At 34.5% G+C, this 13,305-nt stretch overlaps 1 protein-coding gene across 1 annotated transcript; it reads right to left on the minus strand.

Annotated features, from left to right (window-relative positions):
* Positions 1 to 1,509: 1,509 nt before the first annotated feature.
* On the minus strand, positions 1,510 to 3,278 carry LOC111281156 (extracellular ribonuclease LE-like). The gene is made up of 3 exons (XM_022868793.2): positions 2,985 to 3,278; positions 2,525 to 2,729; positions 1,510 to 1,918 (listed from the first exon to the last, which is right to left on the minus strand). Exons 1-3 carry the CDS (start codon positions 3,270 to 3,272, stop codon positions 1,593 to 1,595), a joined length of 819 nt encoding a protein of 272 aa, XP_022724528.2. The 5' UTR covers positions 3,273 to 3,278; the 3' UTR covers positions 1,510 to 1,592.
* Positions 3,279 to 13,305: the final 10,027 nt, after the last annotated feature.

Consider the following 13,305-nt stretch of genomic DNA (forward strand, 5'->3'; position numbering starts at 1 on the left):
GAAGTAGTAAAATGGATTTTTATATATTTGAAAGGCACCTAAAAAATGTGCTTAAGTTATGGAGTTTCACAACCAGTTCTAAAAGGGTTTATTGATGCTGACATGGTAGGTGATCTTGATGATAGGAAATTTACTTCAGGATATTTGTTCATTTTTGTAGGAAGAGCTATGTCTTGGCTATTTAAGTTGCAGAAGTGTGTTACTTTGTCAACCACAGAGGCTAAGTATATTGCAGCAACTGAAGTAGGTAAAAAAATGCTTTGGATGAAAAGTTTAGTTTCTTAAATTGGGGTTGAATTAAAAAGAGTATGTAGTGTTTTGTGATAACCAAAGTACTTTAAATTTGAGTAAGAATGCCATGTACCATGTTAGAACAAAGCACATTGATGTTACATATCATTGGTTACGTTTAGTGATTGAGGAATAGCAGATACTGTTGAAGAAAATCTATACTAATGAGAATGTAGCAGATATGTTAGCTAAGATACTTCCCATGGAGAAGCTTGAACTCTGCAGTAACTTGGCCGAAATGAGTTCCTTGGCCAAGTTAAATTCCAAATGAAACTGCTATGGTGATGAATCTCCTTCCAATGGGGTTGAAGGGGGAGATTATTAGAAAAATAGGGTCCAGTCCCATGTAATTGGTTTTGGACCAATAAAAGGCCATGGGCCTTGATCTTTCTTTTTACACAAAGCCTAGCTACTTAATAAAAAGAGGTGGGGCTATTTTAAGATTGTGTCACAAACCAATAAGAAAAAGAAAAAAAAAAGCCAAGAAAAATAGAGAAAAAAAAAAGAAAAGAGATTTGGTTGATCGGAAGTCAATCCGTGATCCAATTAAGCTGAAACTTTGTCAGCAAGTTTATGATTAAGAGTTCTACATTCTGGATGGTAAAGATCGAGTTTGAAGCTCTCTAGAAACAAATCCAATGTATATTTGTTGAGTCACCTATTTGGTGAGATTTCTCCAATTGTCTCTCTTTAGTTATTGATTAGTTCTAGTTTTAACTAGAGAAGAACATTGTATATCCATTATTTGACAATGAAGATTTTTCTGGTGGTCCATGATTTTTTCCTCTATATTGGAGGGTTTTTCACGTAAATTTTGGTGTGCTTTATTTTTCTTGCATTGTTGATTGTTGCTTGTTGTCTATTACTGTGGATTTATTACGATATATTACTTTTGTGTTGTTTTGTTTATTGCTTTAGGCCCAACAATAGATTCACTTAACTACTTTTAAGAATTAACATCTAATAAAGTTGAATTTAAATTCTAATATATGTAATTCCTTTATGAATCCTATTCATAGGATGATGCCTCCTCTATTGAAAAAGCTGAAACTAATATTTCTTCTCTTATTAATTGTACATCATTTCTCATAATTCATTATCACATCACAACGATGCTTGAGAGTGACTATTATATGGTTTGATTTGTAATAAATAGGACATCAATAGTTAAACATATGCAATGTAATTTCATTAAAGCAAACCCTGTACATGTACAACTGGGAAAATTAAGGCCTGAGCTGCTTTTATTTGTAATAATATTTTAGAAAATATGTAAATAGTCCCACAGATTTATTATTTCGTTATAGCTCATTGGAAAGTACACTTTCATATTCATTCATAGCTTCAATGCAGGTCTTATATCCTAGCAAATCAACTTTTGGTGGTGGAGTGATTTTGATTTGGTCAGTCTCCTTTTGACAGAGGCCATCCGGTGTGAATGTTTTTGGGCAGTCCCTGGGGGTGATAGAAGACTTGTTCTTCTCAAAACATAAACGAATTTCCAGCAATTGAAGCGTTTCTCCGTTCTTGTTGCATTGAATTTGGGGAGTTTTTCCAACTTTTGCTTTAACAGCATTTATAATTTCTTGTGCTTCATAAGGCTCTTCTCGAGGTTGAACATTTGTGCCTTGTAGAAGAAATTAAAATTAAAGGAATAAAGGAAGGAGATGAATATCAGCAAGTGATAGCTAGTCAGCTCTAATTCTCTTTACCCTTAATATTTCATATGTCAATTGAATTAAAAAAATAATTACACCCTATTATTTGGCTTTACATATAAAAGGTATATATATCTACCCGTATTCAATGAGTTTGGTTCAAATCTCCTTTTCTCAAATAAAAAAAAATTATTCAAGTCCATTTTTCTCAAATAAGAAAAAATAATGGTTTAATTATCATAAAAATAGAGGAACAATGAATAAACATATAGAAGCTGCTTGTTTTTTCTTCATCCAAGAAAAAAAAGAGAAAATTTAGATTTTGAAAAATTTTAGGGTTTAATTTTTCTTTCCTATGAAGTTACAAGTTACAATCATGATCAAAATTATCAATAAAATAAATAAAATAAACAAAATAAACAAATCAGTTTATATACATATATATAAGTAAATAAATCCAGTATCAGAATTAAGGTAGATCAGACTTTATTTAATGTGTAACCTCATTCATTTTCTTATTAAAACTATTGAATAGAAATTAGCAAGGTAGTCATGAAGTTTCTGTACATGGATACCTTTTAACGGATCATACTCATATTCTTTGGCAAATGTTAACGCAGCGCTGAAGTATTCCAAAGGCTTGTCGGCCGCATAATCCGAACAAATTCCATGGTAAACCCATTCATGTTTCCAGCTTTCTGCGCACATGTTTATATTTTTATAATTCTTATAGTTTGGCCAACATTTTTGCAAAGTATCTTCGATGTTCTTCAATTCAGGCTGTCCAAGCAATCAAACAAAATGAATAAAAAATAAATAGACTAGATGTAAAGAGGAGAAGGTTGTTATAAGATTTTAACCTCAAGTCCAGAGAATTTAAGTTCAAATTTTTCAAGAAGAGTTTTAGGATTTATGAGAGAGCTAATTGCATTAATTTGTCTAAGTCTAATAAATCTGACGTGTATATTAAAATCAAAATTAGATGACGCGTTAAATATACGAAATAAGATGGTGATTTAAAAGTAATTTGCTTACCAAAAGGTTTTTCGGGTCTACAGGAGTGACATCGGTGCACTTATTCTTTTTCGGGTCATACCGAGGTACTCCCGTGTCATCTGCATACGTTGGCCACAAACCATGGATGGTAAAATAGCCAAGGGTATCTGGTAAACATTTTAGAGTGCCCACGTTACATGCAGAAGGCGGCCATCGAAAGCTAAGTTTGTAGAAACTGAACTCGATATTACCGCGTGGTGGGAGTAAGCTGATTGCAGCTAAGATACCAGCCACTAGAGCTCCGGTTAGCAAATGCTTTTGCCTCATTGCAATATAAATTGTTGCGCCTGAAGCAATAATCACAACAATACAGAAGCAATAGACAACAATCAATAATCAAATGCGCAGGAAAAATAAAGCACACCAAGATTTACGTGGAAAACCCTCCAGTGTAGAGGGAAAAAACCACGGGCCGCCAGAAAAATCTTCACTATCAAATAATAGTTATACAAAGTTCTTCTCTAGCTAAAACTAGAGCTAATCAACAACTAGAGAAACAATTGGAGAAATCTCACCAAATAAGTGACTCAACAAATACACCCTGGATTTGTTTCTAGAGAGCTTCAAACCCGATCTTGACCGTTCAGAATGTAGAACTCTGAATCATAAACCTCCTGACAAGGTTCCAACTCAATCGGACCACAGATTGACTTCCGTTCAACCAACTCTCCCTTCTCCTTTTTCTCTCTCTGCTTTTCCTGGCTTTTCTTCTTTCTCTGCTTGGTTTTCGACACACACCTTAAACAACCCCACCTCTTTTTTATTAAGTAGCTAGGGCTCTGTGTAAAATAAAAGATCAAGGCCCATGGCCTTTACTTGGTCCAAAACCACTTACATGGGACTGGACCCCATTTTCCTAACAATCTCCCCCTCCAGTCCCATTAGAAGGAGATTCATCACCATAGCAATTTCATTTGGAACTTACCTTGGCCAGGGAACTCATTCCGGCCAAGTTACTGCAAAGCTCAAGCTTTTCCCTGGGAAGTATCTTAGTCAACATATCTGCCACATTTTTATCAGTATGGACTTTCTTCAATAGCATCTGCTGTTCTTCAATCACTGAACGTAACCAATGATATCTAACATCAATGTGCTTTGTTCTAGCATGGTACATAGTATTCTTACTCAAATCTAAAGCACTCTGGCTATCACAAAATACCACATACTCTTTCTGATTTAACCCCAATTCAAAAAGAAAACGTTTCATCCAAAGCATTTCTTTACATGCTTCAGTTGCTGCAATATACTCAGCCTCTGTAGTTGACAAAGCAACACACTTCTGCAACTTAGACTGCCAAGATACAGCTCCTCCTGCAAAAGTAAACAAATACCCTGAAGTAGATTTCCTACCATCAAGATCGTCTGCCATGTCAGCATCAGTAAACCCTTCTAGAACTGGTTGTGAAACTCCATAAGTCAAGCACATTTTTGAGGTACCCCTCAAATATCTAAAAATCCATTTCACTGCTTCCCAGTGAACCTTCCCTGGATTAGAAAGAAATCTGCTTACTACACCAACTGCATGAGCAATGTCAGGCCTTGTACAAACCATAAGATACATTAAAGAACCGACTGCAGAAGAATAAGGAATACTAGACATAGCTAGTTGCTCTTCCTTAGACACTGGACAAGATTTCTTTCTTAGATGAAAATGGTTGGCAAGTGAACTGCTAACTGATTTAGCATGTTGCATGTTGAATCTACCAAGCACTCGTTCAACATACTTTTCCTGTGACAACCACAGCTTTCCAGCTCTCCTATCTCGGATAATGTCCATACCAAGAATCTGTTTTGCTGGACCTAAATCCTTCATATCAAAGGACTTAGACAATTGTTCTTTCAACCTGCAAACCATACTAGCATCTTGTCCTACAATCAACATATCATCAACATATAATAATAGGATAATGAAGTTACCATTAGGGAATTGTTTAATATACACACAAGAATCTGCTGCTGTTCTTTTATAGCTATGACTCATCATAAAAGAATCAAACTTCTTGTACCACTGTCGCGGAGCTTGTTTCAAGCCATACAAGCTTTTCTTCAATTTGCAAACTAAGTGCTCTTTCCCTTTCACTTCAAAACCCTCAGGCTGATTCATATAAATGTCCTCCTGCAAATCACCATGCAAAAATGCAGTTTTAACATCAAGTTGCTCAAGCTCAAGATTCAAACTAGCTGCCAATCCCAGTACCACTCGAATAGAACTCATTTTTACAACTGGAGCAAAAATCTCATCAAAATCGATGCCTGGTTTCTGAGAAAAACCTTTTACTACCAATCGAGCTTTGTACCTCACTAGTTTGTCACCATCCTTTTTCAACTTGAACACCCATTTATTCTTTAATGGCCTCTTCCCTGTTGGAAGTTTAACAAGATCATAAGTACCATTCTTTCGCAATGACTCCATCTCTTCTTTCATTGCTTTTAACCAGTGCTCTCTATCCGGAGTAGCCTGCACATCTTGAAAGCTTTCTGGCTCCCCTTCACTGGTAACTAAAATAAAATCTGAACTTGGATACCTGGTAGATGGCCTGCGCTTTCTAGTAGATCTCCTGAGCTGAGACTCTACATCACTTGATGCTGAAGGTAGCTCCCCCTGCTCAACACTCTCAGGTAGAGAGGATTGCTCCCCCTGCTCAAAACTAATAGCATCTGGCTCATCACCAACTATGGCTGGCTCATTCATATCCCCAAGTTTTGTTTCTGGCTCATTTTCACCATCTGTGGCTCTTTCCTGTGAAATCCCTGTCGGTGTTGAAACATCACACTCAACAGTAACTCGTGTAGTCTTCTCATTTTTCTCAAGGTCTGCTATGGTTTCTTTTTCATGAAAGACCACATCTCTGCTTCTGACTGTCTTTCTCTTTACTGGATCCCATACCCTGTAGCCAAATTCCTCATCACCATATCCTACAAACACACACTGTGTAGCTTTACTATCAAGCTTTGACCTCTGCTCTTTTGGTACATGCATGAATGCTTTACACCCAAAAACTTTTAAGTGAGAGTATGAAGCATCTTTTCCTGTCCACACTCTTTCTGGAATGTCAAAGCCTAAAGGAACTGATGGTGACCTGTTAAGTAAATAACAAGCTGTGTTGACTGCTTCACCCCAGAATGGCTTTGGTAATTTTGCCATCCTCAACATACATCTGACTTTTTCCACAATGGTGCGATTCATTCTTTCAGCTATACCATTATGCTGCGGTGTTCCAGGTTCTGTCCTCTCATGCCTGATCCCATGCTTTGAGCAATACTCTTCAAAGCTTTTAGATGTGTATTCCCCACCATTATCAGTTCGAATACACTTTAAGGGTAACCCTGTCATCCTTTCAACCATGGCATGAAATTTTTGAAAATACTGCAGTACCTGACTTTTATATTTCAACATATACACCCAAGTTTTACGTGAAGCATCATCAATAAAAGTAACAAAATATCTGCTACCACCTAATGACTCAACCTCAATGGGACCACATACATCAGAATAAATTAATTCCAATCTATTTTCTTTTCTCTGAGAACTTTTACGAAAAAAAACTCTATGATGCTTACCAAACAAACAATAATCACATGAATCGAGAGACATACCTTTGGTCAAGGGAATGAGAGAGTGCCTTGCCAAAACCTGTAACCCTTTTTCACTCATGTGTGCCAGCCTCCTGTGCCACAAGTTTGCTGAAGCATCATTTTCAACGGTATTTACCTGGTTACCGTTCAATTGCATCCATGTCTTATACATTGTGCAGCATAGTTTTCCCCTTGCAACTACCATAGATCCTTTGAGAAGCTTCCACTGTCCATTCTTTTGTCGGCTTTCATATCCCTCCTTATCAAGGACATTAATAGCAAGCAAGTTCATTCTCATATCTGAAATGTGTCTGACATCCCTCAAAGTTAACATGCAGCCTGTACTAGTTTGTACACCAATATCACCAATCCCAACAATCTGCGACACACTCTTGTTTCCCATCTTGGTACAACCAAAGTCTCCTGCTTTGTAAGTTGTAAACAACTCTCTCTTAGGAACACAATGATATGCCGCTCCTGTGTCAACTATCCACTCAATGCCGGGATCACTAACATGATTACAATCACCATGTGTACAAATCAAAGTAACTGAATCACTATCTGAATTCACTGCTGCAACATTGCCATCATCTGAACTCTTACCTTTCTCATCTTTTCGCTCTTGCTTCAAGATTCTACAATTTCGTTTTATATGACCAGCCTTACCACAATGGAAACACTTCACTTTACCTCTAAACTTAGATTTATGTTTAGACTTACAAGTTGCAATCTTTTTAACAAGCATAACTTTATTCATACCTGTTTTTCTCTCATACAATGCTGCCAATTTTTTCCAAACAATGTGAGCATCCGATTCCTGCGCTACATGATGGAACACGCTGATATCAACCCATTTTCTGATTGTAGCCAGCGTCTTTCTACCTAGCTTCTTCCAGCTTTCATCTTTCATATCTGCTGGTTTAGCCGAATCACCCAATACTGGCTCATACAAATCTTTGCAGTATAGATGATCCTCCATCATAGGCTTCCAAATTGAATAATTTGATGCTGTCAATTTTATCATGGAACCTGTATCACCCTCCATGATCTCAAACAGAATTTACTTCTATCCTGGGATGCTTCTGTATCGATGTCTCAAAATAACCCTCGCTCTGATACCACTTGTTGCGCCTGAAGCAATAATCACAACAATACAGAAGCAATAGACAACAATCAATAATCAAATGCGCAGGAAAAATAAAGCACACCAAGATTTACGTGGAAAACCCTCCAGTGTAGAGGGAAAAAACCACGGGCCGCCAGAAAAATCTTCACTATCAAATAATAGTTATACAAAGTTCTTCTCTAGCTAAAACTAGAGCTAATCAACAACTAGAGAAACAATTGGAGAAATCTCACCAAATAAGTGACTCAACAAATACACCCTGGATTTGTTTCTAGAGAGCTTCAAACCCGATCTTGACCGTTCAGAATGTAGAACTCTGAATCATAAACCTCCTGACAAGGTTCCAACTCAATCGGACCACAGATTGACTTCCGTTCAACCAACTCTCCCTTCTCCTTTTTCTCTCTCTGCTTTTCCTGGCTTTTCTTCTTTCTCTGCTTGGTTTTCGACACACACCTTAAACAACCCCACCTCTTTTTTATTAAGTAGCTAGGGCTCTGTGTAAAATAAAAGATCAAGGCCCATGGCCTTTACTTGGTCCAAAACCACTTACATGGGACTGGACCCCATTTTCCTAACATAAATGAGAATGAACGCCTTTTTAGATTTTGAAAACTCTACAATGTTGTGAGATTTATATTAGATCAAGAGCTTTTATGGGACCGTTTGGTTCATGGGATTTTCCTCGGTCAACCAAATAGGACAATATTATATTATGGACTTGACCATCAAGCACAAATAAACAATGCTTCTCTTGTTTTATTTTATTTTGTCAGAGGTGACGTATTAAGAAGGTTATGAAAACAAATTGCTAATAATGTAGTCAAAAGGTCCCACACGTTTCCCACGCACATTAAGGTGATGAGAAAGTTTGGAAAAAGAACTGAACTAGCAATGGTTCAGATAGAAAATTTAGAGTGGGCGATATCAGTTTGCTTTGTCGTTCATTGACTTTTATGTCCTGAGTAGGTATGATTTAATGGTAATACGATAGGCATCGAAAGATAACTGAGGTCATCTGTTCCCATTAGATATGATTTAATGTTAATATGATAGGCATCGAAAGACTACTGAGGTCAATGGCAGGATTATGCTAGGAGCTTTCCTCTTTCATATTATCTACGATTACCAAAATGACGCATCAAATTGAAAGAAAAAAAAAAAGTTTTCTTAAAAAAGCATAAAAATAGGAATCAAACTGAGCTAAAGGTTGAAAACAATAAAACTGTTAAAAAATTTGCCTTTTAAATTCAATAATTATGTGACATATTTTAATAATAAAAGTTATTATTTTAGAAAATAATTATTTTTGGGATGTGTTTTACATTTACCTTATAAATGGTTATCTATTTAACTATATGGAAAATGATTAGGGTACATTAATATAATTAATGTACAAACATCCAAATCATATTATATGGTTAATTAATTCTATTTCATTCACAATCTTAATAGAATAGGGCATATTTATAAAGATTGTAACGTACCGATGGAATGGTTTGTATTGACTATGGATGTGAGACTTCGATTTGGTATGCTAGTGCATTTGGAATGCACTGAATTAGACTATGGTGAGAATGTATCTTTTAATAATGTCACTTATAAGATACAATTCTCAATGCTATTAAAAATTGTAAATGGTCCCCAATCTTAAGATAACGATGAATTTTAATTTATTATTTTTGTTTTTTTAATATATTAACGAATATGATTTATTATCAATCAATACCTTGATATATTGAAAAATTATTATTTTAAATTAAGAATATACATTCTTAAAGATGAAATTTCATGTTCTCATTGAGAGTAGAGATATTCCCTTAAAGCAATTTAATAATTTTGTTATGGAATCTAGGCCATATATTTTAGCATAAAGTATGTTAAAATTTATTAGTAATCACGGGAAAAAATTGGGATTCAAGGAATAAAATAGGTTAACAGTATACCTTTATTTCTTATAAAAGGATTGACTTTATGCTTGATATATTTTAATTATTTTCCAGAGTGCAATTATATTTTTAAATTTTTCATGAGATAAATGAAAATTATAGAAATGTGTTGGAGCTAGGAATTAAGAGTCCTCATTGATCCCTCCTTGTGCCTCTTTAAAGATTATCTAGTTTAATACAAATATTATACATATATATATATATATATATATTTATATATATGTCGGAAGAAAAAAATGGTCACACACCCTGCAGACCCAGGTTTTCCCCTTATCGCACCATCTACATTGAATTTCAAGAACCCCACTGGAGGGGGTAGCCACCTAACTAAATGATTTAAATATGATTCAATGATAATAATTTGCATGGAAAGACTACTTAGGTCAATGGTAGGATTATGGTAGGAGCTTTCCCCTTTCACACAATCTACAATTGCTAAAATGCTACATCAATTATGCTAGGCCACCAACTTTTCTGATTCAGATGGAAAAACAAAGGCCTATTCGGCGGAAATGTCAAAAAACAAGGTTGTTATATTGAGATCCTAAATAATAAAAGGGCAGAATAAAACCAGACGAAACCATAAACAAAGACTTGTGGTTGTTAGATGACTTGAACAACTTTGATTCCAGAAAATTTAACAATAATACCTATAAAAAATAAAAATAAAAAAAAATTCGAGTTTTTGCCGCCGAAGAAATTGGCATATTAATGCAGAATCATTGGCTAAGCCCGGTGATAGTCAATTTTAAATAAAAAGAAAGATTTTTTTTTTTGGCATAATAGAACAAGCTGGTCAAGGAGTAGGGGAACTTGGACTTTGAAACTTTCACACTCTCTTGCCGGTAAAAGCATGGAAAATGATGCACCTCAATTACAGAAGAATAAGTCGTTTGTGAAGTTTCAGTTTTCAATAAAAAAGGTAAAAATAAAGAAGAAGAAGGATTAACCACGTTTAATTAGCTGATAAGTTAATATGCCACAACCAACTAAATAAGAGTAATTCTTCGTATTCTTAGAGAGAAAACAGGAAGAGTGAAAAGAATTTGGAGTTATTCGCCACTAAACAAGAGCTTATTTTGATAAGAATAAGAGAGAATGCAAAAGAATGCAATTATGGGATTTTCAATCAATAATTCATTAAATGGGACAGCTCTTACAAGTTATTGGATTTTATATAATTGTTGCAATGTGCGGGCTTGGGAAACCGACCACTGAACATGAAGAAAACAAAGTAAAACCATTTTTCAAAAATTTATCAAAATCGAGGATTCACCACTAATTTTTTTTAAGATATGATTGATCACCCAAAAAAGTTTATCTTTTTAATAAAACATTAAAACAAGTTTAAAATTTATTAAAAAATATTTTAGTCTAAGAAAATAAAATTTAGGTTCAAGAGTTTGTTACATGTAGGGAAGAATTAGCACTTCCACAATGTCCATAAAAGATAGTACCAATTGATTGTATGTTATCCTTAAATTTTTGTAAAAATGACCCTAAATTTAATGTTTACAAATTAATGCCTTAACTTTATTTATTCATTCCAAAAATTTTAAAATTTACGTTTTTGAAAACAAATCATTTTTTATTTTTTAACTCCTTTTTTAAAAAAAATCAATCATTTTTAGATCAAGATGAAAAATCCTAAATATTGAAACATTTCCTTCATTCCCTTATATTTAGGCGGAGTTTCGACAATGTCTCTAACTTTAGGAGTTTTCAAAATATCCCAAAAAACCAAGATAATATCTCGCGTAAATAATAACTGTTGAAAGTCTCCATATATTTAGACTAGATCTCAAGGGTTATTTTCACTTAAAATATTACTTTATTTTATTATTATTTGAAGCATTTTCTTACAACACTTTACCTATAAAACATGAAGATATATTATATGAATGACAATTAAAACATGAATGACAAATGTAAATGCATGAATGAAATGATAATTCGAAGATGCATGTGACAAATATAGTTAAACTAAAATGCATATGCATGAGGATGGAATAAGGGTTAGCATTTAGGGTTTAAGGCTGATTTGGTATTTAGTGAGGTTTAGGGTTGGTGTGGTTTAGCATGAGTTTTGTTTGGTTAGGGTTTGGCTTTGGTTTGAGATTTAGGTTCAATTTGGTTAGGGTTTAGTAAGGGTTAAGGTCAAGGTTAAGGTTTAAGGGTTTAGTTAAGGTTTAGGCTTGGGTTTGAGAGTTTGGGATTTGGTTAGGGTTTAGGGTTTAGTTATGGTTTCAATTCAGGTTTGAAAGTTTGGGGTTTTAGTTTGGGGTTTTGTTAAGTTTAGGTTCAATTTAGGGTCTAGGTTCAGTTTAGGTTTTTTGTTAAGGCTTTAGTTCAAGATTGGAGGTTTCAGGTTTTGGTTTGGGGTTTAAGATAGGTTTAGGTTTAAGTTTGAGGGTTTGGGATTTTGTTTAGGGTTTGGTTAGGTATGAGGGTTTGGGGTTTGGTTAGGGTTTAGGGTCTAGGTTAGGGTTTGGGGTTTGCATGGGTGGTTTAGGATTTGTGTTTGGGGTGTAGGGTTTGCATCGGTGGTTTAGGGTTTAGGTTTGTATGGGGGTTAGGGTTTGTGTTCAGGGTTTAGGATTTGCATGAAGGGTTTGGGGTTTGTATTTAGGTTTAGGGTTTGCATGAAGGGTTTAGGGTTTGTGAATATGCTTAAGTCGCTAAAAAAACTTGCTAAAAAGAAAATGTTAGAAACATACATATTAGCCAAACAAACAACATAAGCTATAAAAGTAGTAAACTATCATACAAATAACAAACAATATAACCACAAACACAGTCATATACATTAATCTAAGCAAGCAAAACATAAAATTGAGCCAAGGGGAGGTTCAGCCATGATGTAGAGAGGTTTGGCAGAACCTTCAAAAAGGCCAAACTACAAAACTACCCTTAAAGGGTATTTTGATAATTTCACACCTTTTGAAGTGCGATCAAGATTTTATTGCATTAAAATTCATGAAACAATATTAAAACTTGATTTGAAGCTTTTCATGAAAAACTAACTTCATGCAAGTCAAATTACAAAAATATCCTTAAAAGGTATTTTCATAATTTTACACCTTTTGAGGTGCAATCAAAGTTTTTACTGCATCAAAATCATAAACTATGAGGCCCAAGACTTAATAATCCCATTTAACTATGAGTTCCAAAGGATGGCCCTAACTGGACCAAGTTTGATTGATTTTGATTAGGTTTAGCTTAGTTTGACTAAGGGGTATTTGGTTTAAATTGATTCCAAACTCAATTTCACAAATTATTCAATATTAATGAAATGTTGGATTCAAATTGGGCTACACTTTTAAAGTCTCACAACTAGATAGATTTTGTTGGACAAAATTATATGTTTATAACTACCGCTCTTTACATGTTTTTGAGAATAAAAAATAATACAAAGACAAATACATTAGTTTTGTTTGGGACTTGGACTCGATAAGGGTTTTCTCTCTCTCTCTTTTTTTCCTTCAGAGGTTTTGCAATTTTTTTTTTGTAAAACTCTTCCTTAATAGAGGCTTTGAAATTTTAAAAAATTAACTTTAGAAAGCTCCTCGAAATAAAGGCTTTGAAACTTTGAAATTTTAATTTTGGAAAGCTCCTCTAAACAAAGGTTTTAAAGCTTTACAAATTTTAA

This window comes from Durio zibethinus, chromosome 28, assembly GCF_047325235.1.
Source record: "Durio zibethinus cultivar Kanyao isolate XHJ-2024 chromosome 28, ASM4732523v1, whole genome shotgun sequence".
In the NCBI taxonomy this organism is placed as follows: domain Eukaryota; kingdom Viridiplantae; phylum Streptophyta; class Magnoliopsida; order Malvales; family Malvaceae; genus Durio; species Durio zibethinus.

Bases quoted from the DNA above. Each gene is read 5' to 3' on its own strand.
- LOC111281156 (XM_022868793.2), bottom strand. From the start codon at position 3,272: ATGAGGCAAAAGCATTTGCTAACCGGAGCTCTAGTGGCTGGTATCTTA. The intron at 2,730-2,984 runs GTAAGCAAATTA...TTGCTTGGACAG, and splicing joins TAGACCCGAAAAACCTTTTG to CCTGAATTGAAGAACATCGA. The intron at 1,919-2,524 runs GTATCCATGTAC...TTCTTCTACAAG, and splicing joins TGAGTATGATCCGTTAAAAG to GCACAAATGTTCAACCTCGA.